This window comes from Dipteris shenzhenensis, chromosome 9 (genome assembly GCF_047967505.1).
Source record: "Dipteris shenzhenensis isolate YYH24624 ecotype China chromosome 9, Dip_SZ_1.0, whole genome shotgun sequence".
NCBI classification, from domain to species: domain Eukaryota; kingdom Viridiplantae; phylum Streptophyta; class Polypodiopsida; order Gleicheniales; family Dipteridaceae; genus Dipteris; species Dipteris shenzhenensis.
Window position 1 is genome coordinate 13,461,547 of NC_141604.1, and position 26,271 is coordinate 13,487,817.

The window sequence follows — 26,271 nt, forward strand, 5'->3', positions numbered from 1 at the left end:
TTGAGGATGATGATGCAATAAGGCAACATGCATCCTGGTTTTTTCCATGTAGGACCTGGAGGTTTACTTCAGGCACTCACTTAGAGAGACCCAGAGATGGAAGGGAGTCTGGAAGGGATTCATTGGCAAATGATCTGACTGGGGAAGGAGTAGCACATTGATCCTCCCAGCATCCCAGAGCAGGAAGCCCCGAGATGGCGCCTCTGGCTTTGGGAGGGTAGGCATTTGAGAGACGTCCAATGGGAACCGGGAGAGTGGTTTCGGCCCTCCAGGATCGGCCTCGCCAAGCAGGTGGACGAGGTGCCCTTCTTTTCCTACACCACACGGATTGGCAGGAGGCTTCAGATGGACTCTTCCATTTGGACCCCTTCGAGGGAGAGGCATTGGGTGGCCTAGAGAGTGCCCCAAGAGGTCCGTTCCAAGTTTTGGACGCATTTATGGTCCAGTTTGCGGCCGAGGAAGATGTCCTACTTCTTCTGGCTGACCGCCCACACGGAGGCTTGCTTATGGGCCCGTGGTTGGAGCAGATGCGGGTGGAGGGGCAAGGTCACTGTTGCTCTACTGGATTTCTGGAGACGATCCCTCACTGCCTCTGTAGCTGTCGTAGCGCAGTGAGGATTTGGATGGGAGCCCTTAGGATTATGACCCACATGCAGAGCCTTCAGAGGGACTACACTTGGGGGATGGTGGCTTGGTTGACCAGGGCGATCGCACGTTCTAGATTGATGAGGTATCTCCAGCTTACCGGATACAAGGTCATAGCATTCAGAGGATAGAACTCCATGAGGCGTTCCCTCCTAATAGCCCAGATCCTCATTCCCCTCCGGAGGATAGTGTGTGGGAGGTAGTAGCCAATATCACGGCATGGAACATTTGGGTTGCTCGCTATACTCTGGTGATGGGCGAGCATCCGGTTCCACCCTCGGCTACCTTGGTCGCCATCTGGCAGGATATCATCTACACCTTGCGCTCCACCTAGGAGCGTGGGACCCCGGGCGACTATCGCAATGCGCGCTTGTTTCTGCAAGGCTTGGCATGCAGGAGTTTTCTATACTTCTACTCCACGAGGGATTCGCTGACTGTATAGTCCCCCCACCTAGCTGTTAGCCCCTGTACCAGAGATTTCCTAGGCAGTTAGCTAAGTTTCTTCGGAACAGAGGCTGGTTTTTCTTCTTTCAGCCTTGATATGGGTTTTTCCATACTAAGCACCTTCAGGGCTGCTGTTTTGTATGAAGATTTTCAACCATTAATAGACGGTTCCTTTCTTTGCACACCAAAAAAAAAACAGGATTCACTTGCTTGCTAATGAGGGGTGGGCCAGACTGTTGCAAAAGTATACCGCTGGTCTTGCATCCCCTTGTACAAGGAGCTTCGCAAGCCAAATATCTGCCCAACAACGAGGTCAAAAACCAATTCCGACTACAGTTGAATGGAGACATACAGTAATAGAAGCACAAGAAATAAATGCCAACTCCATAAGGAAAGCTTCTCCATGCCTAGAAAAGGATTACCATCAAGCGAGCCAGTAGCTCCTACCAATTTCTCTCATTCCTTCACGATACTCCCTCTCCTTCTCCCCTCACTCCCTGCTTCAACAGTGATGTCTCCACGCAATTGTCCCTCCCGTTTTCTTCCAATGGAGCTATCCCCACTCCACTATCGACCGGACTCCCTTTGCGATGCCCTTGTTGATGTAACTGGGAATCTAACCAAGGCTAAGCATTAGCCCAAGGTTGAAACCTGACCTAGCATGGATGAAGTCCAGATATTTCCCATAGGACTGTCTTAGTCAAGATAATATTCAAGACTATCTCAATTAGGAGGGTGGCCTAGGACAATGTCCTAGGAGTTAGGACACCTTGGCCTATATATACAATGGAGGCCTCGATTGGTGCCATTGTCTTGGGTAACGGCTACCCCTTGTGCATCAGGACTTGGATGCCAATGGTTTCAGGCAGTGTGGCCTCACAGCAAGGGACATGGCATCATACGACTTCCCATGGCATGGACATAGGATCTTACCATCAGGTTGTCTTTGCTCCAAGCTGGTCTCGGCCTCAGGATCAAGGGTGGCTCAATAAACATACTATGGCTGGGAGATGCGTCCACTAGCTCTCCCCCATACGGTTCCTTCATGTTGATTTACAAATTATTTGCATTGAAACCTCTCTCTCTCTAGGCCTGTGGATGTGGTTAAGTACGAGTAGACCCTCTGGGTGTTCTTTCAGGTGATGTCAAGGCAAAACATGGGATATTTAATATTATTTTGCAATGTTTATATCTCCAAATTTGGTTTGAGTTTTACCCCACTTATTCATTTGTGATTGACTCAATAACAATTTGTAACTTCATGTATTGAATAAGCTAAAAGTGCTGCTGGTTCGTAATGCATTCAGTTTGACCAAGGTGAAAACGTGATATTAATCTGGGAAAAGAGTGGTTATATAGTAAGAATCAGAAACTGGAAATTTTATTGCATTCATCCTACAAAATTTATTTCGCATTTCGGCAAGGAAATTCATCTGGAGGTTGAGTCTAATATAGCCCCCAACATATTTTGTACTACTTCGCAACTAAATGAATTAATCCAAGACTCTTTAATTTAATTATGTGTTTTCATGTGTCAAATCATTCTGAGTTGAAATATTTCAATGCATGCATATCTGAAATGGAGAGCAGGGTGCAGCAACACTAAGCAAATAGTAGACATTGAGCAATCATCCTTTCGTGCCATTCAACCAATTCAGCAGTTAGAACAATTGGCAGGTATGTGAAACCCCTGATGGTGAGAAATCAGATCCCATTAACATGCCGACTCAGCATCCGTCTCCAATGATGAGTTGTTACAACAAATGGGGTTAAAGAGGTTGATGGCTGAATTGAAGATGTATTTCCAATGGACTTGTAGAGGCGAGTTGATCACACCGCTCTTGCTTGGTAGTCAATGGTTTCTAAGGATCAACTATTTTTAACACCGGTCCTGTGACCACAGCTTGTTTTATGGTGTTAAAACTTTCTTGTTGATTCTGTCCCCATATAAAAGGTACTTTATCTGAGGTCAGATCAGTCAATGGCGATACTATTTCGGAATATCCTTTGATATGCCTTCAATAAAATTGGACAAATCCCGAGAATGATCGCAAAGCGGTCAAACTCTGAGGGATTGGCCAAGTCAGAATCGCAGCCACTTTCTTTGGATCCATTTCTACCCCCTCTGGAGTAATTATGAATCCTAAATATTCAAGTCTAACCATACACAGTATAGTTTTCTTCTTATTTACATAAAGACTCGCTTTCCTCAAAATACTGAACACTATTCTTAAGTGTTCATGATGCTCAGTAGCACTTTTACTGAATACCAGAATATCGTCAATAAAATGTACTACAAACTTTCCAATATACGGACGTAGTAAATCGTTCATAAGCATGACGAATGTAGTTGGAGCATTGGTAAGTCCAAAGGGCATTACCAAAAACTCATAATGACTAAACCTGCTTCTAAAAGCGGTTTTATGCACATCCTCGACTCTAATACGGATCTAGTGGTAGCCACATTTAAGATCTATCGTACTGAAAATTACGGCCCCATATAGGGAGGTCTATTTACAGGTTCTGCCCCCGGGATAAGCTCAATTTTATGCTGAACATTCCGCTCTGGAGGTAACCCATAAGGTAACTCATCCCTAAAACAATCAAAGAACTTCTCCGATATCTCTTTAGCCAACTCGGCCATTTTCCCATCTTGGGTAGCCTCAGTGCTAGCCAATGCATCATCAATCAACTCTACCAATGCTATACACACACACTGAAACTCTTTCGGAGTTTCCATGGCTGAAATCAATGGTCCTCGAGGTAAATTCTTTTCACCTCGCAAAACATATTCTACCCCGTTCATCTTGAACTGGTAAATATGCTTTTTCCAATCAATGGCTGGATTTTTCCAAAAATGCCAAGCCATACCTAGGGCTATATCTACGTGAGCAAGCCTGGTCAACTCAAAGTCCAGCTTCTCAACATAGTCCTGAATTTGAAGTTCCAACTGGGTAACCCTCTGGTCCCATACTTCAGTTGAACTTCCGTCCGCCATCCTGACCATATAAGCATAGTCAGATAGACTAGTTTTCAACTTGAGCCTCTTAATAAGCTTGAAGTTAATTACATTGTGTGTTAACGCTAAGTCGAACAACACAATCACATCATGATTGGCTACTTGCCCTTTCATTTTAATCAACTCGGGCTCATCGAAAACTGTATACCCCGTTGCTACAGGCTTTAAAAGGATGTTATCGGGTGCACCGCTTACTAACTTAGTAACAGACACACTTAACAACACAAGTACTAACCTCTGAGAAGGTCCCGCCAATTGCATCTGCATATGTTCTGCATTGGGACTCTCTTGCATTTCTGCGTCGCATTCAGATATTATCATATTGACCGTGCGACGATCTTTGTTTAGTGGGCAATCTTTCTACTGATGTCGCTGAAGGCAGCCGAAGCACAATCCTTCTTTCCTAGCTTTTTCTTTTTGCTCAGGAGTCAATGAGGACTTTGACCAAGCCCGGGCTGCCATTGAAGTTACTTTTCTTTTCACCCCAACGGTGGTACTTGTCTTTGCTTGTCTCTCAACCGGCTTCACCTGCTTGGTTTGGCCACTTGGCTGCGAGACACTTGCCTTTGAAGTCCATTTCCTCTGAAATCCCCCTTTTCTCGGGTACTCATGCTGAGTCCCTCCTGCATAAACCCACTAGGTCTGCCTCTGGCATCCTCATATAGTTCAGGGCTACTGCAATAGATTCATCTAATGTAGTCACATATTTAGCCCGAACTTCCATTTTAATCTCGTCGTTCAATCCATAGATATAGTCTTTTAACTGAACCGACATAGGGAGAGGGTCTGTTATTTTCATAACGCATTCCCTGAACTTGTCAGTGTACTCTGCCATCGACGAATTCCTCTGGCGAAGGTTTCTGTAAGCATCCCACGCTCGGGACTCTTCGTCAGGTGGAAGAAAGTGTTTCTTAAATTCAGCCTTAAACCCTTTCTAGGTGGTAGGGGCAACCTGATCTTTCTGTTGCTTTATCCACCACCTATCCGCTGCCTCAATAAATAGGTGAGTGGTCTCGCAGATTTTCTTTAGATCATATCTGATTTCACAAATGGCGAAGGCTTCTTCCCACTTGTGTAACCAAATCTCGATCACATCAGAACTGCGCTCGATCATCCGACCAGCGTACTTTTTCGGTCTATAATTAGCAATATTAGGTACCTTGACCTTAGCACGTTCCGACGAGTGTATACTGGGCTCTGGCTCTGTTGGAGCTTTGCTCTTTTCATTTCTAGATGGTCTAGCCGACAAGGCTTGCACCATCTCTCTAATTTCATTTTGACCAGCGTTAACTTGAAGCTGCTGGTTCATGATCTGTTGTAAGGCATCTTCTAATACAGAAATCCTACCCACCAGAGTAGGCGTTGTGTGATGGGACACTCTTGCGTAGATCCCACTCTAGATTCACCAGGATTTACCCTAGAATCTTGTCCCTCTGCCTCCATTCTTTCAAAGGGAAAAATAGATTTATTTATTTTATTTTTTGTAACTTCTTTCCGTACGTCAAAAACCCCAAAAAGATATCACACTTCGAATTCCCCTTTTTTTCTGTACAGGAATAATAGACTGCAACTGAAAAGTTATATAGAAGGGAAAAAAATTTGCTCCTTGGAATATCCTGGAGTCCCGAATTCCTTCTTCTGCCAAAGCCTTGCAAGTCTCAAAAATCCAAACTATTCACTTCTCTCTCAGACGTAGTCCCACTCTTTCCGAATCAGCCCAGTCTTCTGTTCGGAATCTGCCTCAACCCACGGCTATCTACGTGACCACAAACGTTCCCTTCTAATCTCATCAATCGAAACAAAAAATGCGTGGCTTATAAATCGTTGCACGAGCGTAAGGTTCCCGTAGGTAGGTGACGGAAGGCACCGTCGAGCCACCTCTGCAATATAGTCACGACGCGATACCAGCGTGACTACCAAGTTGCACCATCACCACGAACTCAGGTCCTCCAAGTCTGCTTTCACCGATGTATCCTCTTTGATATTTGACCCGATTGAAGATCCGTCGGTATGAAGCTCCTTCAGCCTTTCCCAAAATGAAGAGGAATCCGCGTTCCTCTTCAGCAGTTCATACAATTCTGAAGGGCCGTCCGAAGTATCAGGCAAATCTCTTGGAATAGAGGAACTCTGCACAGCGTTACGCTGCCCACTTTGCAATTCTTGCAAAGCTTGTCGGCATTCCTCTAGAGGCTTTGAGTCGATGATTCTTTGATCGCTCCTGGGCAAGTCGTCCTTCGAGCTTCACACGTTCTTCCTAGGCAACGTCATGAAATGCATGCTCCCTGTCTTTCGATGGCCGTCCGTGCCACCCTACGCTTCCTTCATACGCAACTCGTACGAATCCCCTCGTCGAGCCTGAAAGCTCTGATACCAAATGACACGATATTTTACTAATTTCTCTTTCGCTACGTCGAATCACATTCAGTCACAGGCACTGGCATCGTGTTTTTCCTCCCAGCCTCTCTCATGGATCGCATGCATACACAAAGATATGTAATTTCATTCCTTCATGCTTATCCACAAGCCCACAATTCCCTAGATGGCTCTCCCCTTCCACATGTCATCATTTTAGACCTTTAGCTTGGTACACCATTTACCCCTCTCTTGGGGCACAATTAAAACATTTGCCCCTTGGCATTCTTACACATTTAGGTGCACCAAGGCCTGAGCACTCAGAACCACCTAGTCGATGCCAATACACCCTCACCTAGGACCTTGGCAGTTACTTCCCTTGACCATTTTATTTACACACATAAAATATTACAAAAGTCGGTCATCTAAGAGAAAATGCCCACCGACCTTTCCGAGGTCATGCTATCTCGGCTAGAGCATAACAGTCTCCTTGAGGAACAACAGTTCTACTAGCTGAAAAGAAGAAAGAGGTTATATTTAGGATCTATGTTGATAACAAGGGCTTTAGCAAGTGAATTGTTAAGAATTGAGTAACCCCCCCCCCCGGGCGGCTCCCCCACCCCAACTCCAACCCCAACCCCTTTATAGGGATGGATGGACTTATTGATCATTTAGTATGATGCAAAATATTTCACAGAGATAGACCAACAGTAGGTTATCAATGAGCGGATGTGTTTAAGACAATATTAAGGTGAGCACTATGAATTCTTTTGTATTGTCCTTTTGGATTGACTAATGCTCCAACAACCTTCTAGTACAAGATGAATGATATCGTACAAATGTCTCTAGTTAAGATTACAATACTCTTTTTGTATAGCATACTAGTGCATAGAAGATCACTCCAAGAGCATGATGGATACATTAGAATTCCTTTGATTATCCTCATATGGGAAGTGCTCTATGCTCAGTTACGTGTGAATTTTCAAGAAAGCGTTGGTGTACTTAGGCCATGTTCTATATGTCTATGGGGTACACATTGATTAAGAGAAGATTCGTGTTGTTATTTAATGGCTTACGAGTACTGAACCCGTGCTTTGCACGGGCAAAGATGCATGACCATCCTCAACCACTCCCCATCTGAAGGTGGATCTTTGATTCTTAAATTTTGGCTAAGTCTTAACCCATGGCTCTCAGACCTTTCATCTCCTCCTTCATTCCATTAACCTTCCATCTCCTCCTTCCTCTCGAAGGTGACCTTCCATCTCCTCCATTTCATTAACCTTCTATCTCCTCCTTGCCCCTAAGGCTGCCTCTTGTCTTTCCACCTCCTCCCCAAAGCCTGCCTCTTGTCTTTCCACCTCCTCCCCCCTCCAAGCCTCCACGTCTGTACTGAACCCGTGCTTTGCGTGTTTGCACGGGCAAAGATGCATGACCATCCTCAACCACTCCCTATCTGAGACCTTCCATGGCTAAGTCTTAACCCATGGCTCTGAGACCTTCCATCTCCTCCTTTCATTCCATTAACCTTCCATCTCCTCCTTCCTCCCGAAGGTAACCTTCCATCTCCTCCATTCCATTGACCTTCTATCTCCTCCTTGCCCCTAAAGCTACCTCTTGTCTTTCCACCTCCTTCCCAAAGCCTGCCTCTTGTCTTTCCACCTCCTCCCCCCTCCAAGCCTCCACGTCTGTACTGAGCCCGTGCTTTGCACGGGCAAAGATGCATGACCATCCTCAACCATTCCCCATCTAAAGGTGGATCTTAACCTTAACCCATGGCTCTGAGACCTTCCATCTCCTCCTTTCATTCCATTAACCTTCCATCTCCTTCCTCCCCAAGGTGACCTTCCATCTCCTCCATTCCATTGACCTTCTATCTCCTCCTTGCCCCTAAAGCTGCCCCCCCAAAGCCCCCCTCTTTTCTTTCCACCTCCTCCCCCCTCCAAGCCTCCATCCAAGAGCACCTTCTTTGTGACACGTGGCAGGCTCTTCTCCTCCAAGCTGCCACGTGTCCTTTTCCTTTTTTTGTATCTGTGGTTAATAGGTTAAAGATATCAAAGACAAACAGCTCAAATCCTTCTTAGGATCGTTGGTGAGAAACTATGGTCACATTGCTTTACTCTTGTCTTTCTCCTTGTCTAACCTTTAAGAGGATTTAAAAAAGGCAAACGTAAGTCTAAACCAGTCACTTGAACAAAGAAGCTTCATAAAATATTTGAAGGCAATGAGATGGTTACTTCTACTCCAGTGTTGCAAATGGCTCACTCAACTCAGCTCTTTGCGGTCAATGCTAGCGCCTTTGTTGTTGGAACAAGCATGCTCAAAAAGGAAACCTTGAGAGTAAGAAATTAACGGATGATCAAATTAGATATCTCACACATGGAAAAGAACTATTTGCCCTTACTCATGATGCGGAGAACTGGAGACAATATCTAACTTTGTTGTCTTGATGGATAATACTTCATTGAAATGTTTTCAAATTATTTTACGCTTGAGAGCTTGTTACAGTTTTATTTCAAAATCACATATAGAAAAGGTGCCTTAAAGAAAGTAGCCGATGCCCTGAGTCTCATCCAAGAGGTGAATCAATTGAGATCGGTCTAATCTTCATCTATTTTTAAATCCAAATTTTGGTCATATTTAGAGTGTAGTACAAGTCAGGGCAGCCCTAGACAGTAATAAAGAGAACAAGCTAAGCGAACTCTGTACAATCCATAATGGAATACTTTTCCATATAGGAGATACATGGGTGCTAGAGGTTTTAGACACCACACTTTAGATTCTTTACAAATGGCATGATTGTTGACGATCGGTTTTGCGCACCCCTCGGATGCCCCTGACCCAGTGCTTGGTGACCGGGACATGTGCGGTGCTTAGCAAAAAGACACCCTCTCTTGCACTCGACGTATGCCTGACTACTCGATGCTACTTGGGTTGCAAAGTTACGTCCAAAAAACTAATGGCGTTTGTGTTACGTGGGCGAAACTGTATGAAGACGAGATGAATGAGCGTGCAATCGATACAAACGTCGCAAAGAATAGACAACGAGTATGGAAAAAGTCACGTGTATTAATGAATGCCTTGGCCAGTATCAACAGGAGGAAGCTACACAAAAGCACTAACGCCTCGGCTTGAGACGTAACACTCTCTCTAACAACAGGACACTTACTCGACTTGCCACTCACACACAGACAATGGAGTGAGAAAAGGTCCTCGCTCTATTACAAAACCCATTACTTATGGTTTATTGTTCCCTCCTACCAGGCGGTTCTAACAACTGACTTCCTAATTCCTAACCGAGAACCTCTCAAAACCGCTAACTCCTATTGGACCATCTCCTTGGCAACCTGGCGACTACCCTTGCCACTCAAAAACCCGTTGCTCGGAGAAGCCTGACGCCCGGTTGTTCGTTTGGCCAACCAAGGTGCCTAGTTACCTGGTGCCTGGGTCGAGACTCAATTGACCAGGTGTCAACAAGGACAAGGAATGTACTAGTCACCCAAGCATATTAAGAACATGACTTAATAAAAGGGGTTTTTATTGGACAAATATGAAGTCATATATAGAGGCATCAAATGTAAACAATGCTAAGTTAACAAAGTAAAAAGCTTTAAACAAGTTGTCTCCGGCATTTTCAGATCCTAGAGAATAAATAGGGGAGTGTCCCTATGCTATTTTGTGTTTATGAATTGCCAAATGATACTGTCAGTGACAAAGATCCTAAATTCACTGGACTTAATAATCAAATGGGTTTCCTTTTGCAAAATGAAATTGAGAAGTAAATGTAAAAATAAAGCTGCTGCTCATATATACAAGATACAAATTTCATTTTCTTTTGTGGCTTTCTTCCGCCTTGGCAGATGACAGGGTGTAAAGGATGTGCTATAAGCTGCTACTTCAATTCAGTACTCAAATTCTTTAGAATGTGATAATGCATTTAGAAGGTAAATAGTTCAAGAAGTTTCTAATTCTTCTGAAGAAAGGCCACAGATTAAACTCAAATAGGTCAGCTGCACCAAGCTTACCATTTCTACCCAGCAGTTTATGCGAGGTTCATAGACCTCTACAGAGTTTAAAAATTCAGAGCCATCATAACCACCAACTGCATAGCTGCACAAAAGATCATTTGAAATCAGATAAGTAGCTGAATGCATATTTTGCAACTTGCAAGAACCTAAACGTTGCATCGTCACTTACAGCTTGCCCCCCAGTACCGCTGCAGATAGACTTCCCCTTTTCTTATTCATTGGAGCCACTGCAGTCCATAAAGCTTCACGAGGATCGAATCTTTCTGCAGATCTGGACACCAGAGAAGTGAGGGGGAGGAAGATGAATCAAATCACACCTTTGTGAGACAGCATATTTCCACAAATACACCAATTGAACTCATTCCTTTACAAGATAAATAAGTCTAGTATCTGTCACACAGATATTATCATGCCTAATCCAAGCTAACACCTTTTTCTCAACACATGGGACCTCACAACATCCAGCAGTGGGGATAGTCAAATATGCTAAATTCAGCATGGTGTATGTGCATCTGCATCTTATTCTTCACAAATATTGAGCATGTTGTGCATAAATTTTATGTTTTACAATAGCTGTCATCATGAAACTTCCATGTTCCACGTCATATTCTTCATTAAACTTACAACAAGAGCTATATTCATGAAAAGATAAGACCGCCTTCTTTATACACTAATCAACGCCTTACAGGCTCATATCTGAGGATCGTGTATTCCAGCGCTCCAGCTGATCTCAAGTCGATGGGATTTTTTAGCTAACCCATCTAATGACACACTCCTGTGGTTTTCTTGTAGAAAATAAGAACAACACGTAAAGTTGAAGACTGAGGAACAAGGAAATATTCAATCAGCCAAATGAGACTGGAATTCACTAAATATCCCACAAGAAGCAATACTGCAACAGAAAAAGGATGAGCAAGACCCCACCTACAGTCCTAGGTCAAGGATCTAAAAGAAAAAAGAGATCAACGGAAGGGAGATAGTGATATTTTAAAAACCTGTCCCCCTTTGAGTGTGAGTACTAAACCCACAAGTTTGAAGAGACTGACTGAAGGAATCAATGGATTTATGGAAAACTCATGAGGGTATTACCATTAGACATTAGGAGATATGCACCCATGAACATACTTGTGTTATCGTAATTTTGTAAGGTATATGCCAGCTGTTATGCCATAACATGAACTACCACTAGGAAGTCTAAACAACAGAAAGCCTTGGGATGAGGTAAGTAGACTCTAAAGAAGCAAGGCCAGATAATCCCAATTTGGAAGGTATTTATGGACATGGTTGCCCATGTGTTGTGTCCTTTTCTCACGTAGAAAACGTGTTGCAGTAGATGGTTTTGGAAACGCTTTGAAAGTTCCCCACCATGCACTAAATTGCTGTTTGGTTTGGGCAGCTTTTCCTTCTCACATTCATAAATGTAATGTTTTTGGGCCCCTAAATTTCATGTAACTAGCCCGTAACACACAAAGGTTACTCTTCCTAAATATGACGAACATGTTTGAAAACACAATATCATCTCGGTCATTCATTTGTCGATCGTTCAGAACACCCCATCTTTTGATATTCAATCTATTCACTGCAGCTTTGTTTGTGGATGGCATGTGTAAATGCGCACTTTCAGCAGCTCAAGGGTTTCAAAGGATTCTCATGCACTTTATATGATCTTGGGCTTCGGATCATCCATCCTTAATTCAATGTACACTCTTCATCTTAATCAGATGCCTTGGGCAAGTGTGGAATGGCGAATAAATTTTATTTTATTTTTTTTTTTTTTGGGGGGGGGGGGGGGGGGGTTGCTTATCCGTACGCTGGCACATGGTGTCACAGGCAGAGAAAGTTCGTTGATACCACATATAAACCCCCAAAAATGAACCTTACTACGTCCAGTTAATTGGGGTGACTCTCCTCTACCCCCCTTGGCCACCATTTTGTGGGCTCTGATAGGTGCCTCGGGCAAGTGTGGAATGGTGAATAAATTTTATTAAAATTTTTCTTTTGGGGGGGAGGGGACCCGGGGGGGTTGCTTATCCATACGCTGGCACATGGTGTCACAGGCAGAGAAAGTTGGTTAATCCCACATATAAACCCCCCAAAATGAACCTTACTACATCCAGTTAATTGGGGTGACTCTCCTCTAACCCCCTTGGCCACCATTTTGTGGGCTCTGATAGGTTCCTAGTGGATGGTTGGGTGCCACAATGAGACCTGCACACAGCAGCCCATGTGCCTGCGTGGGACGCAATAAGGTCCAACAAGTAGCATCAGAGCAGTAGCTGACCTTACATTCAACCATGACCTACATAATATGGTCCTGTAAAAATATAATATATGTGACAACATAATGATATATTCAGCAGGGAATTCTGACTGCGACAAGTGGCAAAAGAAGTACATCATCTGGTGCTTGCACCTAATGGTGGAGGATCCTCTACTTGGCTTGTCAACGTCTGATGGGGGTTTTGATGACCCTTACCTAGATGCTCGCATGTAGTGAAAATGGTAGAGTTAATGGGATAAGAGCACCTATTAAGCAAAAATAGCTAAACCGTATTGTATATAAGGTAATAGGGAAGGCTCTCCTCTATCCCATTGGTCACCCTTGCACAAGGTATGAGAGGCATTGCTTGGGGACCTGTACACAGCCCCACATGCACCCATGTCGTAATAATTAGACGCCCTGCATCAGTTCAACAATTGATACTAAAGCAGCAAGCTCTATATCGTGGGCTGACAAGGGTAGTGACCCACAGCAGTAGTGCAGTGCATGATGATGGCACAATATCTCAAGGGGGATGTGGCAACTCCTAGCTATCTAACAAGATGATGAAGACTCGATCTGGCAGCTTGACAACTATAACTAGATGGCTTGCATGGCTTTAGGGATTTTGTGGGTCCTAAGGGGTGACTAGGAAATTCATACTCACGTGAGGTTATAAGGTTACGGCATACAAGGGAATAGAGATAGGCCTTCGCATAAAGGGAAGCACATGGGTGCCATATGGCGTAGTATTAATCCCATTGGCAACATGACAAATCCCCTGCTTGTTAGGACTCTAGAGTTGTGGCATGAGTAGATGCCAAAGAATTAAGGCCCCCACATGCAGCCCTCCCGCTTGTTTGACCCTTACCTCCTTCAGGCCTTGCTGTTCATTTCTCCTTTTCTTCTTGCTTCTTGCTTTCGTTTCTACTGCCTTCCTTTAGGGGTTTCTTTTCCCGAGCAAACTATGCTCTCTTCTTTACCTAGGTTCAATATTAGGCACTTTGGACTCTATGGAAGGAAATAACCCATAGGGTAATTGGTGAGCCACCTCTAGCAAAATCTCAGGTCTCTCGAGCTATTGTAAGATAATCATGCTTCGGTTGTCTTTACGCCCATGATCTGGATTTCCCTACATACTTGTCATACACTGCTATCTTTTGACTTTGCGGCATATTTCTTTACCACAAGAAAGATTTTGGGTACTGCAAAAGCTATTCTGAAAGTTGGATTATTGGAAGCTATCCACTTGGCCATTGCATGTTCGTCTGCGAATTGTGCAGTCCATCCTCATGGCTTATGTGCAATTGCATTTGCCTCTTATTCTTCTAGGATTCAAAAGTTTATCACTAAGGTTTTGGAATGCTTTTGGTGTACCAAGCATGATCATAAGGCACTTCGCCTTCTCAAAAGAAAATATATTTGTTCGCCCAGGCTACATGGGGCCTTAAATAATCTTGATCTTCACACTCATTTGCTTGCGCGGAAGGCAAGACTCTTGACTACCTTTTTGAAGCAGATTCTGCCATGGTCTCTGAAACCAGACCAAAAACCCTAAAACAAATCTATATTCAGCTTTGAAACCTAAAAATGAATCACTACTGGAAGAAACGCATCCTAGATCTTCGATTCGCAGCAGCAGATAATCAGCAAGATAGATTTCAAATTTCATAGATTACAGGGAAAAACAACATCCAATAGCTTCACCTGATGAGAAGCAGCAGCAGATTTCTTCTGGGAATCAAAACGAACCGAGAGAGGGAGAGAAAGAACAGAGATTGCTACTTCCACACAATATTTTGCAATATTTCACAAGAACTTCGCGATAGCAACTGGAGAACACAAACTGAAATCTGAAAATCACAATTGCAGCACTTATCTCAAAGATTCTTCCTAATAGAACAGAGGGAGAGAAGAAGGAGACGCAACACGCCCAACACTAGGGCCCAGAAATAAGGGTTTGACCCCCCTGAAGGTCTTTATTGTAATAGAATAATACTTTGTACAACTAGCTCTGAAAAGAGCATGAAGCTGAGTACAACTCTTGAATGAATCTGGGAAGCAAGGGGCCTTTCTTTTATAGACTAGGCCTAGCAAAAAGCTAGGACCTGCTATCTAAAAGCTACTTTTACAAAAAGCCAAGCTTTTAGTCTTTTTCCTTGTAAATCTAGTGCTCTGGAGCTTTTAGGCGCCTTTTAATCTTGTGGGCCCTCCTTTTTACTTTTTGAGCCTTGTGGGACCTGCTCTTTAAACTTATCTCCCCACTCTTGGGTCCTTTTTACACTCTCTCAGGTCCTACACATGGCACAAACAAATTCCAACACTTTAACCCATTAAAGGTTGGTGAAATGCATGCATTCCTAGTTCTTGGACTAATCCTAGTCCCTTGTGGGCATCCCCACAGTTCTCTTTTACCAATGCAAAGCAAAAGCAAAAGTAGTAAAACTTATTCTAGTGAACCAAAGTCAGCTTTCTTTGACCATGGTCAATATTATAAAGACTCTTCTTTATTTCTTGGGAGAAATACCAATTGGTCACAGTCTCTCATGTTGTCTTGTTTACTCACCTACCTCCGCACTCAAGCTTTTGGGCATTGGATTCCAGCTATATCTCATGCAATGTTTGGATGCTTTTCTAAACGTATTCTTGGTTATCCTTTTTCTTCTAAGCTCATTCACGATTGGCAGCAACTTCTACATTATTTACATTGGTCTGGTCGACCTCCAGAACCTGGTAACACTCTTTGTTTGCATAGTCTTCACTAGAGCAGGATTTTTCACATCCTCTAGCTCAGTTGCAGCCTAGAAAGGCATATTTTGTGCACCAATTGAGGATTTCCACAGTGGCAGAGGTTGATGATCGGGGTTGCACTCTTTCTTTTCCACAAGCCAGAAGACTATTGTTTAGGGCTGCATCATAGAGCTGTTCGGTGCATTATTACTACTCTGATGCAACCTTTCCAGCCTGTCCCGCACTTGTTTACCACCCTTCCCTTACTGGATTGGAGGTTTGATCGCCTGCTTCCAGGTTACTCTTCTTTTTCATTTGATAATCTTTCTGCCAAGAGTGCCTATCATTTATTGCTTCCAAGGCCTTGGATCCAGGACCATGGTAATCACCTTTGGCATCTTGATAAGTCTCTTTCTTGGTGGAAGACTTCTCTACGCCGCATTTGGAATAGTAAGCTCCCTCTCAAGCAACAGCTTTTTCTATGGCAATGTTTGGTTGGCACTATACCGGTACGATCTTTCTTGGCTGCTCGGTGTATTGGCTCTCATTCTACTTCTGTCATCAATGCCATGGATGAATAAAGCCAATTTCCAAAACTACATGATATAGTTTTTCACTGATCCTTGCTGAGTCAAATTATAACAATAGCAAATATATTGATCCCGGGCTAAATGAGCGATAAAAGTGTGGAACATTTCCTCCCAGGTATCAATCACATCACCATCTTGCTGTAGATGTCTCCACCAAGTATGAGCAAAATCCTCCAAGTGAAGCACAGCAAACCTGATTTTTCCTTGATCCACTTTAGAATACAACATGAAATAATTTGCTTATCCGCTCTTCCAGCTCATTGCGTGAATTAGTCTCCCCTTTGAACTTGGAAAGGATTATTTAACTTTGACCTCACTGCCTTGCAGTTACCCCCTCTTGGATTCTGAGGGTCTAAATGTTTGAACATATTGCTGAAATGCGAGGACTGACCTGAGATCAGCAGGAAGACACTTGTATTCATTATAAGACTTCAATTCTGGGCTGAAGCTTGGGCTGGAGCTTTTCTGAGCTATACCCAGTTGAAGGTCTTTTGCTTTGGTTAGAGCCTCTTCATACCTATGGTGAGCTCTTCTAGCTGATGCCATAAAACCTTCAGACTTAGTCACAGATTCAAATTCATCATCAGAATCAGGAATTGTCTCAAGGGTAGTCTCTATGGGTCTCTTCCCTTCATACATCTGATTTCTCCTGAGATGATCAAATCCTCTGTTCATCGTGGCAAAGAAATTCTGCAGCCTTTCATCCATCCTTTAATTATAGAACTTGATTTCGTTAATTAACTTCTCTGAATTCTTGGAGAATAGGACCCAAACAACTATGGATTAGCTGCTCCTGCATCAATTGCATTTGTTCTTGATGGATGGCTTCCATAGGGCCCTGATTATGGCCTTCAGGCTATTTACTTCTACTTGCCCCTTCAGCCTGTTCTACTGCAGTAGATCCCAATCCCAAAATGTCAATGCTTTCAGACCTGAGGGGTCCCTCAATTGCCTCACCTTCCATCCTGGGGTCTGATTCAAATAAGCCCTGCCTTTCCAGACGTTCTGGTATGCATATCAAATGCAGAGAAGTCTAGAACACAATAGTTTTCATTTTTCGATCCAAATTTCAAAAATTCAATAATTTTCACCGTTCTGATCCAAAATTCGAAACTTTCTCAAATTTATGGCATAGAGTGAAGTCAATAGAGCACAAGCAAAGGATAGAATAGTACATTCCCAGATTTGCTAGAAATCAGTTGGGACGAGCTGTATTTGTTACGCTCTAGCCGAGGTAGCATGACCTCGGAAGAATCAGTCGACATTTCCCTTATAGGATCTATTTTTGTAATATATGTGTTTGCGCTTTATGTAAATGATCGGGAGGGATTAATGTCAAGGTCCTAGGTGAGGGCTGATAGCACCAGACTAGATAGATCTGAGACCAAGGGCCTAGTGCAAAGATTGTGCCTAGGGGCAAGGAATTAAATGCATCCCAAGAGAGGGGTGAAATGTTGCATTAGGAAGGCCCTATATGGATGACATGTGGCATCTAGATCTATCTAGGGATTTGGGGTCTGTCAAGGCTAGTGAGAGAAGTGGAGAATTTGATGATTTACGTGATTTCGAGATAGCTCTCTCCCTCTCTTGCTTGGAAGTCTTGGCAGAGTTTGGCTGGGAGGTAAAGTAAGGTGCTACTCCCGTGATATCTGTAGTGAGATCAGAGATGAGTGAAGAAATGGTGTAATAGTTGGTATCAGAGCTTAGGTTGTGTAGGGGAAAGACGTGGAGCGTAAGACCTATGGGCAGCACGAGTCGATGGGCTGATAGCGTGGGGTTGACCTGACGGAGCGCAGGAACGTGGGGGCCTACGAATCGACGAACGAACAGGCTTGAGCCTGGGGTCCCGTAGGTTGGTGGAATCGCTGGTGATTCGGCGATGCCCACAAGCAAGGACTATGGCGATCTCGCAGCGGCACGTGAGCAGTGACGGGCTGATGGTAGTCTGGTCGATCGTCCAGACTGTTGGTGAGGTGACGCGTCGATCGTAACGTCGCTGTGCAGCGCACTCTCGACGAATGTAGTTCACGGGGTTAGCTGGAGATTGGCGATGAACGACGGAGAGTAGATCGTTAGCGCAGGTACTAGTCCAGGAGTGGGAGATCGTCATCGACTGGAACGGAAAGCAGGGCTCCCGTAACCCTGACGGAACAAGGACCTCTGAAGGCACGGCGCCGATCAGTAACTCAGAGACTACAAAGGGTTTGACAGCCACGTATTATTCACAAGCAGACAGTACGTGGAGGGCTGATCCGTGACAGAGTTTTGACCTGAGTCCCTCATGCAGGTTTCGATCAGAGAGCAGGTTTCGTGGACATCTGTATTTGTGACTATCTCGCGGGTCCAATTGGTGAACGAGTTCGTAGACCAGGGAGCTCTCTGTCACTTGTGTCAATTCGGTGTTTTCTTCTTTTGAGTCAATTTGCTGATGCTCCGCTTGCATAGAGTTTACGGTCTACGATGTTATAGGGACATATGATGCCTGTGTAGATGCCTGTGTGCTTCAGTTAGAATTTGACTGCAAGAATTTCCCTAGTACAGGGAAAAGCGCCATATGTGATACATGCCTGTATTAAATGCGTGATCAGTGTGAATGTGGGATTGCAGGAATTCCCTAGTATAGGGAATTGTGTTCAGAGTGTCAGTACCCTGAATTGTGTTAGTTTGTGATTACAGTGTTCTAAGGGTGTTTATTTTTAAAAAAAAAAAAAAAAAAACCCCAAAACAAAACACCTATTGAACTAAATGGAAGCAGAAGAAGGGGCTTCCAGGAGGGACCCTGGTGAATCAGGAGTCCGGCCGACCCAGCAGGGATCGCGCCCAGTAGCTCACACTTTATCTGGCAGGATTGCATTGTTGGAAGATGCCTTGCAACAGTTGTTAGCGCAGCAATTACAAGCTAACGCAAGGCAATCTGAACTTAGGAGAGTGCTACAGAGTATGTCTGCCAGACCTTCTCGAGAAGAGAAGGGAAAGGCTCCAATGGAACTGGAGTCTAGTGTCCATACGGTCGAGCCTAGGAAGGCTAAAGTGCCGAATATTGCAAATTACAGACCGGAAAAGTATTCTGGTCGGATGAACGACCGTAGCTCCGATGTCATTGAGACCTGGCTACACAAATGGGACGAGGCGTTCGCCATTTGTGAGATCAGAAATGACATCAAAAAGATCCGCAAGGCCACCCATATGTTTAGTGAGGCTGCGGATCGGTGGTGGATTAAACAACAAAAAGATGGCATAGCATCCACTACCTGGGAGGGGTTTAAAAGAGAGTTCAGGAAACACTTCTTACCTCCTGACGAGGCATCCCGAGCTTGGGATCAATATAGGAACCTTCGTCAGAGAAATTTATCAGTGGCAGAATACACTGATAAGTTTCGAGAGAGTGTAATGAAGGTTGACGAACCCCTGCCTCAATCAATCCAAGTGAAAGATTTCATATTTGGATTGAATGATCGAATAAAAATGGAAGTTCGGGCTAAGTACGCGAACACGCTAGATGATGCAATAGCTATAGCCCTGAACTACGAGGATGCCAAGGGCAGCAAGCCAAGTGGGTTTGCACAGGTCGGAACCCAGTATGGGTATCCGAAGAAGTCTGGGTTTAAGAAGAAGTGGGCTAGTAGAGGGAGTGGTTCGCAGCAGCCTAGTGGTCAAGCCAAGCAGGCGAGACCGGCTGAAACTCCTAAACCGAGTACCACCATTGGAGTGAAAAGGAAAGTAACTCCAATGGCAGCCCGGGCTTGGTCTAAGTCTCCCTTGAACCCAGAACAGCGGGAAAAAGCGAGGAGAGAAGGCTTATGCTTTGGTTGCCTTCAACCTCATCAGTGGAGAGATTGTCCACGTAATAAAGATCGTCGGATGGCTGAGATGGTGATCTCAGAGTGCGACGTGGAGATGCAGGGAAGTCCCAGAGCGGAAGAGATGCAGATTCAGCTAGCGGGATCTTCTCAGAGGTTAGTACCTTGTTTGTTCTGTGTGTCTGTTACTAAGTTAGTGACGAGTGCACCTGATAACATCCTATCTAAGCCCGCAGCAACGGGGTATACAGCCTTCAATGATACGGAGTTAATCAAAATGAAAGGGCAAGTGGCCAGTCATGATGTCATTGTGTTGTTTGACTCAGCGTCAACTCACAATGTGATTAACTCCAAGCTCGTGAAGAGGCTGAAATTAAAAAGAAGTCCATCTGACTATGCGTATACAGTCAGGATGGCCGATGGAAGTTCAACTGAAGTATGGGACCAAAGGGTTACCCAGTTGGAGCTTCGGATTCAGGACTATACTGAGAAGCTTGATTTTGAAATAACCAAGCTTGCTCATGCGGATATAGCCCTGGGAATGGCGTGGCATTCTAGGAAGAATCCAGCCATTGATTGGAAAAAGCACGTGTATCAATTCAAGATGAATGATGTGCTTTATGTCTTGCGAGGTGAAAGAGATATACCTCAGGGACCGTTGGTTTCCGTGATGGAAATCAGAAAGGCTCAAGTAGAGTTTTTATACCTTTGCACAGCATCGGTAGAGTCGGTGAATGATTCTTCGACTAGCACTGATGTTACGCAAAGTGGTGAAATGGCCAAGCTGGCTAATCTTATAACAGAGGAGTTCTCTGAATGTTTTAGGGATGAACTACCTTATGGGTTACCTCCAGAGCGGAAAGTTCAGCATAAGATTGAACTGATCCCGGGGGCAGAACCTGTAAATAGACCTCCCTATAGAATGAGTTTTACTGAAGAAGCGGAGGTGCGTAGGCAACTGGAAGAATACCTCAAGTTGGGGCAGATTCAACCAAGTTTCTCACCTTTTGCTTCACCAGTGATATTAAAGAGGAAAAAGGATGATACGTTTCGCCTCTGTATAGATTACAGAGCATTGAATAATATCACTGTTAAGCACAGGTATCCGATGGCTCGGATTGATGATTTGCTAGATGCATTACATGGAGCCGTGATTTTCAGCAAGATAGATCTTAAGTGCGGCTATCATCAGATCCGGATTAGAGCCGAGGATGTGCATAAAACCGCTTTTAGAAGCAGGTTTGGTCATTATGAGTTTTTGGTAATGCCCTTCGGACTTACCAATGCTCCAGCGACCTTCGTCATGCTTATGAATGATTTGCTACGTCCGTATATCGGAAAGTTCGTAGTACATTTCATTGACGATATCTTGATATTCAGTAAAAGTGTTACTGAGCATTGTGAACACTTAAGGATAGTGTTCAGTACTTTGAGGAAAGCCAGTCTTTACGTGAATAAAAAGAAAACTATACTGTGTATGGTTAGGCTTGAGTACTTAGGATTCATAATTACTCCACAGGGGGTAGAAATGGATCCGAAGAAAGTGGCTGCGATACTAACTTGGCCAATCCCTCAGAGTCTGACCGCGTTGCGATCATTCTTGGAACGTTTTAACACCATAAAACAAGCTGTGGTCTCAGGACCGGTGTTAAAGATAGTTGATCCCCAGAAACCGTTGTTCCTAGAAACCGATGCAAGTGGCATTGCGGTAGGAGCAGTCCTCCTTCAAGAGGGAAGGCCAGTAGCCTTCGAAAGCAAGAAGCTTTCTCCCTCTCAAAGAAATTGGCCAACTCATGAATTGGAGTTGTATGCTGTTATCCATGCTTTGAAAACATGGAGGCATTATCTGTATGGTTCAGAGTTTTATGTGGATGTGGATCGTGATACTCTGAAACATTTCTGTAAACAACCTGACTTGAGGGGCCGCCAAGCTAGGTGGGCAGAGCTCATGCAGGAGTTTAATCTAACGATTCGGTACCGAAGAGGAAAAGACAATAAGGTAGCTGATGCGTTGTCTCGCATTATGCACAACCTGAGTTTCACGGTATTAGAGAGTGCTCTAATGACCGAGATCAGAAAAACTCAAAAAGTGGACGAGTTTGTCCAGAGCTTATGGCCTAAGGCTCGTGTGTTAAAACCCGGGGAAAATGAAAAGGATGACCTGGCATCCAGAAAAGACCAAACTTATGCAAGATATACCATAAGGGATGGTATGCTAGTTAGAAATGGCAAGGTTGTAGTACCTGGTCAGAATGATCTCAGGCAGAGAGTCATCCGACAATGCCATGATAGCCCGTGTGCGGGACATCCAGGAGTCGAGAAGACATATGATCTCGTGAAGCGAGATTTCTTTTGGCCAAAGATGAAAAAGCATATTCATGAATATGTGACACGGTGTTTCTCGTGTCAGGTAAGCAAGGCCGAGCGGGTGAAGCCACCCGGACTTTTACAGCCCTTGGAAATACCACTAAGTAAGTGGGAGAGCATTTCCATGGATTTTATTGTAGGACTACCTGCAACACAAGGAGGGTATAATTCTATCCTTGTGGTGGTTGATCGTCTAACCAAGATGGCTCACTTCATTACGACTAGAGAGTTTATTAGTGCCCCGCAAGTAGCGGAGTTGTTTATTAGACATATATTTCGTCTGCATGGATTGCCTAGATCCATAGTGTCAGACAGAGATGTCAGGTTTACCGGTCACTTTTGGACAGCGGTATTTGAGACACTAAGGACTGAGTTGGGAATGAGTAGTGGGGATCATCCTGAGACGGATGGTCAGACGGAGAGAGTCAACCAGACTTTAGAGGATATGCTGAGAGCATATGTGTCATTGAGGCAACATACATGGGACAAGTGGTTGCCATTGTTGGAGTTTGCCTACAATGATAGGAAACATTCATCTACTGGGTTCAGTCCGTTTGAACTGAACTATGGTTATAGGCCAGCCAATCCAACTATAGTTGGAGTACCTCAGAAAGTGCCTAGTGCCGCGAACTTTGTAGTTCAGATGCAGGAGATGCTAGCACTTGCGAGAGTTAATATCCGCCAGGCTATGGATAGAGCCAAGGTGTATGCGGATGAAAGTCGGTCTATAAGAGTATTTGAAGAAGGAGAAAAAGTTTTTCTCAGAATTCCTTCGCACTCAAAGTCGTTGACTTCAGGAGAGTGTGCTAAATTATCACCTCGATACTGTGGGCCGTGGTTAATTCTAAAGAGAATAGGCAGTGTAGCCTATAAATTAGAATTGCCACAGGGGTGTAAGGTACACCCGGTTTTTCATGTTTCACAATTAAAGAAATTTTTACATAGGTGACTCACTAATCGAAGGTGTGGTTTTGTTTCAGGAGATAGAGGATATTGCAAGGCGCAAACCAACAAGAATCCTGGACCGAGGAACAATGCAAATACGAAATCGGAAGATACCCACGGTGTTGGTTGCATGGCATGGTCAGCCTCTATCCGAAGCTACCTGGGAATCCGTATATCAGTTGCGGAGAGTGTTCCCAGACTTTATCATCGAGGACGCTGATGTCTGAAGAGGGAAGGAATGTTACGCTCTAGCCGAGGTAGCATGACCTCGGAAGAATCAGTCGACATTTCCCTTATAGGATCTATTTTTGTAATATATGTGTTTGCGCTTTATGTAAATGATCGGGAGGGATTAATGTCAAGGTCCTAGGTGAGGGCTGATAGCACCAGACTAGATAGATCTGAGACCAAGGGCCTAGTGCAAAGATTGTGCCTAGGGGCAAGGAATTAAATGCATCCCAAGAGAGGGGTGAAATGTTGCATTAGGAAGGCCCTATATGGATGACATGTGGCATCTAGATCTATCTAGGGATTTGGGGTCTGTCAAGGCTAGTGAGAGAAGTGGAGAATTTGATGATTTACGTGATTTCGAGATAGCTCTCTCCCTCTCTTGCTTGGAAGTCTTGGCAGAGTTTGGCTGGGAGGTAAAGTAAGGTGCTACTCCCGTGATATCTGTAGTGAGATCAGAGATGAGTGAAGAAATGGTGTAATAGTATTGGTCAATTGCGCATGACAGTAACGTAACGTGCTCCAAAATTGGGGAAATTCAATCCAGCTTGAAAGCATACATTCACAAGCCTGCTAACAGCAATTGTGATTCAGTATTTGTTGTCAAGGCTCAATTTGAAGCAAAATATCAGCAGATCGTGGTAGTTTCTTGAAAAATCGAATTTAAGCTTCCAGGCCCAGATTCAGTTCCGAATTCGAAATTTCCCCAAGCTTATTACATACATTAGATCCAATTGAGCATTAGTAGAGGAAAAAGTAGATAAATCCCATGATTGCAGAAATTCCATTGGAATTAGGCACATCTATGCATTGCACCTAGCAGAATGGGCTTTTGCCTAAAGTTCAGATCAATCATGATCCAATCATTCCAAAACTTGGTGCACCCTGCGCCAAAGATATGCACCCAAAACAGCTCAAATTCATGGAATTTTGCAACAATCCATTAGGCTTTGATTCAGCAGATCCTTAGGATCATATTGATGTAGAAATTGTTCAAATTTGACGACTTTAAAAATTGGCCTGTTTAAAAGCTGATACTTTCCACAGAGATTGGGGCACTTTCCCGTGACAATTTTTTGCACAGAGGTGGATCTTAGGCTTTCAAACACATGCTTCAAATTTCAAACCAAGTGATTTTTCCCACAATTTCCCATGAATTTTTTTTTCAAGAAAATTACTTCATTAAGTATGAATGAAAACCGTGAGAGCAAGCTCAAATGCGGGAGTACATCATGCAATGCATGAGGAAAAAACAGCTCAAAGTGAGCTAATAAAGAACCAAGGCGGAGGCTGAAAATGCCATCTCAACCCTGAAGGAAACTCAAAGAAGAAAGGAGATCCCCTCCAAACTCTGAAAAAAGTAGCTCCAAATTTCCCATGATTTTCTTTTGCAAAAAAGAGACTTCTATTAAGTAAGAAAGAAACTCGCTAGAGCAAGCTCTGAGCGGAAATACAACATCATGAAATCATGAGGATAAATAAAACACCCTCAATTTCCCATGATTTTCATGCTCTGATACCAAAGAAATAGAACTGGCCCTAGTTCTAACTAATTCTAACTAATTCAAGACCAGCACATAGCCTTAGACTAAACCACTCCAAACAGTAGAGTAGAAATAATCTAATTTAGCAAAGAATCCTACCCTATCATGAGGTCTTCTAGGCTATAGCAGCAGCTCCATTCATTAGTTTAGTTTGCTGAAGTAACAGGGAGGTAACTTTTAGAGTTGGAGAAGAGGTAAGTCAGGAGCTGGACTTACACAGTAGCTTGTAAGGGGCAGAAAAGGATTATTCCTTGTTGAATTCCAAGTTAAGCAGTGAGCCCTGCAGTACAATCCAATTTCATTCAATGCATGGAAGTACAATGGTAAAATGAGTGTACAATGGTAAGATGAGTGTGAGTGGACGGCCAAGCCTTTTATAGAAATTAGGGCAAGCTGCTTCACAACTATGCTTATGGGATAATTCCCCAAAACTGCCACATTGCAGCATCCTCACAGCCTAAAGTATAAAGTACTACTTACAAGGCTAAATAAAAAGTCACTAAACTATCCCTTTTGTTACAGCATGGCACATAGTAATTCTACCGCACAGACCCAGGGAGGCCTTGGCATCATTGACTTAAAGATGCAGAGCAGAGTCCTCTTGGGCAGGCTGGTGATACGCACTCTTAGCCCAGGCTCTAAGCCATGGAAGCTCTTGCTTCAGCGAGGACTTCTCAAGAAAACCCCCCACACAAGTGGACAGTGGCAACAGCCCCATAGATGGATTTTCTCGCCAGCCCCCCTCATAAGGAAGGGCTCTCCCCAATAAGGAGCCTTTTTTGAGTCTGGAAGCAATTGTCTGGGGGACTTATCCTAGCCATGCTCACATGTTGAGAGGAGTGTGAGCAGCATCTAATTATCTAGCACCCTGAGGTTCGGGTTCGGGAGGGATGTATGCTAGGACAGCGATCACACATTGTATGGGCACAGTGGGACAGTGGCCCAACGAGGACCTTTGGGATTTGGAGACGGCTCCCTCTAGATGCAGAGGATAGGGTCAAGCACTCTTGTATGGGCTATTGTAGCAGAGGACCAAGAAAGTGGGCTGCTTGGGCAAGGGGACTAATTAGATCGCGAGGGAGCACGGTTACACCCCTAGTAAAGGGAGGGTCGACCTCTTCGGGACATACAGGTCCATCTTACCAGATCCAGGTCCATCTTGTGGCAAGGATTGAGGCGTATGATGCAGTGCCTCCCTGGCACGTATGCCCTGCGCCTTCGCCAGAGGATAGTGTTTGGGAGATAGTGTCCAACACCACTGCTTGAAACATCTAAGTTGCTTCTTGCAGTTTGGTGATGGGAGGGCGTCAGGTTTCCCCAGC

The 26,271-nt window shown here is 44.1% G+C and overlaps 1 protein-coding gene across 2 annotated transcripts in view; it reads right to left on the reverse strand.

Annotated features, from left to right (window-relative positions):
* The window catches only part of LOC147898228 (uncharacterized), a 65,863-nt gene that overhangs the window by 6,818 nt on the left and 32,774 nt on the right, over nucleotides 1-26,271 (reverse strand). For both annotated transcript variants that reach the window (XM_087379013.1, XM_087379012.1), the window contains exons 8-9: nucleotides 10,655-10,756; nucleotides 10,483-10,567 (exon numbers count right to left, since the gene is read on the reverse strand). In XM_087379013.1, coding sequence (XP_087235139.1) covers nucleotides 10,483-10,567; nucleotides 10,655-10,756 — 187 coding nt within the window. The remainder of the gene's footprint in view (nucleotides 1-10,482; nucleotides 10,568-10,654; nucleotides 10,757-26,271) is intronic.